Below are 3,126 nucleotides of genomic sequence, written 5' to 3' on the forward strand. Positions count from 1 at the left end.
CCCCGGCACGCACCACGGCACGCACCACGGCACGGCCCGGCACACCGCCCGGCACAGCACGTCTCTCTCTCTCTCTCTCCCCGCACACCGCGGCCGTTCAGCCGTGGACATAAACCGCTCACACCCTGACCCGGGCAGAGCATGTCAGGGCAAAACTGGACTCCAAACACTATTAATTCCCTCCCTGAGCCCGTGGATCACACCTTACTAGCAAGCATGCTTCTCCAGAGATGCACCATCAACCCATCTGTACCAGATGTACAGCAAACTTTCTAAAGGTATTTCCCACAGCTTCCCCCTCCTTGCCACTGGCTCCGTCCACCAGGACTGAGTCTGATGAACTGGGAAAACTGCAACGCAAATAGTTAATCCGTCACAAGTCTTCTTTTCAAACACAAAGACCCAACACCAGAACACTTCTAGGACTGTTCTGAAAGTCAGAATCACTTTCAAATTTCTCTTCTCCTGACTAGGAGTATTCCTGTCCATACAGATCCGCTGCTGAGCACTTGGCTTTGATGCCTCTACAAGCCACGGAACAGCAGGCTCCATTTGTAGCACAGAGCAATATCCCAACTTCAAATCATAAAGGAGTGAAGCAGTGAACTGCCACTCAGTTCAAAACTAAAAACTGCCCTAGAAAAGATATGAGCCTGTAAAGCATGATTTTACAGTGACACTGGAATGGTAGCCACACAGGAATAGTTACTGAATTGGTCAATGAAAAACACTAAAAGGGTTAAAACATCATCTGTATCCACTTTTAATCAGCCACAGCTAAGAATATGGTCCACTCAACATATTTAGCTTTTCATTTAAAAGTGTCATCAGTGTGTATGGGCACTGCCAAGTAGAACTACACATTTACTAAAGCAAACAGGGTAGTGGAAGGTAGATGCACAAAGGACAGCCCATACCAGTGCAGGTAGTTGATGGAATAGCTCCAGTGGTCTTCAATATGCCAGCAAAAGGAGGAGAAGCACATCCCTACATACAGCCAAGGTACCTTCATGCCAGAGATATCTGCATTGATGTGAGCAAGGACTGATTGTTCTAGAATTGGCATGTTATTCAAGTTCCAACCAGAGAGTGCATAATCCTGCCAGAAGAAGATTTGAACAAGTCACAAGAACATAAGGACACCAGCTCCAGAAAAGGAAAATACAAAGGAAGAGATCAGCCTATCCATTTCTACAGTAGACAGTGAGACATTTCCTGCAACAGTGAAACATCAAAACTAGAAATAATGCATTGAATACTTTAGTCAGCAACTAATTAAATTGTGATTTTTAAGGCCAGTCCTAGTCCGACAGACTAGTCCATGGTCCAGCGTGCATGGACCATCTCCTTTGGATCAAGGTTTATATGCTTAGGCTTTGATTTCCCCTCCACCCAAGATTACAGGTTTCACACTTCCCTGCTGGAACAAAACACCAGCAACACTAGCACAAGAACTGAAGATAGTATGCGATAATAAAGAACAACTTTAAACAACAGAGTTATTTCAGCTTTTCTTAACACCTGTTTTACTGCACTGCATTTCATCTTGAAGTTCTTTATAGATTACTTTAGAAAGCTTTCTCAAGAGAAGAAATTCCTACACACTCATTTTTGAGAAGACAGCATTACCAGTTAAGCCCTCTCACCTTTACTTTCAGATACACACAATTTGTCAAAAAATGACCAGCCAGCCAGCCTCAAAAGCTCACTAATGTGCTTTAACATTAGTCTACTTTCCATCTTAAAAAAGCTGTAAGCACAGATCCACAGGCATTTTAGGCATATCCCACAGTTGTTTCAGGACTGGTCAAACCCTCAGCTCAGCCACACGTTCCTGCTGTTTCCTTTGCTCTAACACTACAAAGACAATGCAGTGAGTCAGATGACCTAATTCATCTGGCTAGAAAAATATTTAAGTGACTACTTTCATACAACGACATCAGCAAGCAGTTCTGACTCACTAAGCAGCTACACAACCACTGCATAGCCAGCAAAGATACATGCAGGAAGGTGAAGGCATGGGTGGAAGACAGCAGTGAGCAGGATTACCTCTTCCAGTGAGCAGTAAAAATTGATTTGGGGCTGTGTAATCAGGAAGCCACACCTTTACGCTCATTTTGTCTGCATTTAAGTGTACAAGCAGCAAGAAAATTGATATGCTACAGTGAGGTCTGAGGGAAAATAGGCAATATACTTACCAGATGTTCTTTATAAAATTTTCTGTGAACTTTTCTACAAATTCATCATCTATAATAGGATGCTGTATATCTACATCTTTTCTTTCTTATAGTATGTACAGTCAGAGAAACAAGCTAAATCAAATTAATTTCTTTTACCCATAATGAACCTGCTAAGGAGGTTAGAATCATGTTTCTGTAGCTAACTCTATAATGAAAAGGTTTGGAATACGAAAGAAAAATATTATTAGCCTCCTCATACTCAGACATACTGTAACAAACTTGCACATCTTTGCCTGCTGAGATCAAGTGACAGAAAACAGGTGTGACTTAAATCATGAAAAGCAGCTTACTTTTCAGCAATCAGATCTGTAAAAGAATGTCAAATATCAGGTTAATGCCTTGCTCAAAAGGAATGTTCAGCACATGCAAATGCTTTAAGCAATTTCTTCACGAAAAAAATATCCATGCTGATACCTGACCTAAATACTTAACGTGAAATCTTATGCAGAGCAAAGAACAGGGTCAGTTTGCACATCCTGTTCCTCACCTCCTCCTCTGGCATCAGCTTTCGTCGGCCATCCTTCACTGGGAAGCCACTTCCAAAGTCCTTGGATGAGATATCAGCCCCATATTCCACAATGACATCTTCTTCTATGCTGCTCACCAACCGCCAGAATTCTTTTTCTACAAGCTCAGTGGGAACCATCTGAAAGCAGAAAAGATGTTAAATACCCTAAGACAAGACCCAACATAAGAATTATCATTCAAGCAATAAATCACTATGAATTCCCCCTGAATTTTCAAACACAAAGGTCACTCCCTCTCTCCCAAAGTCAGTTCGGTCTGCATCTCTCTGCAGTGGCTGCAATGTTCTGAAATAGGACATCATACCATGGAGAAAGGAATAAACAGAAAAGATGGAGTCACCAGAAGTACAGCAAAAACA

At 42.1% G+C, this 3,126-nt stretch overlaps 1 protein-coding gene across 1 annotated transcript in view; it reads right to left on the reverse strand.

Annotated features, from left to right (window-relative positions):
• Positions 1–917: 917 nt before the first annotated feature.
• Positions 918–3,126, reverse strand: part of LOC103799603 (lysine-specific demethylase 5A-like) — a gene marked incomplete at its 3' end in the record, with an annotated part of 19,830 nt that continues 17,621 nt past the window's right edge. The window contains exons 9-10 of the mRNA XM_009071943.1: positions 2,728–2,886; positions 918–1,099 (exon numbers count right to left, since the gene is read on the reverse strand). Coding sequence (XP_009070191.1) covers positions 918–1,099; positions 2,728–2,886 — 341 coding nt within the window. The remainder of the gene's footprint in view (positions 1,100–2,727; positions 2,887–3,126) is intronic.

This window comes from Acanthisitta chloris, unplaced genomic scaffold (assembly GCF_000695815.1).
Source record: "Acanthisitta chloris isolate BGI_N310 unplaced genomic scaffold, ASM69581v1 scaffold12290, whole genome shotgun sequence".
In the NCBI taxonomy this organism is placed as follows: Eukaryota; Metazoa; Chordata; class Aves; order Passeriformes; family Acanthisittidae; genus Acanthisitta; species Acanthisitta chloris.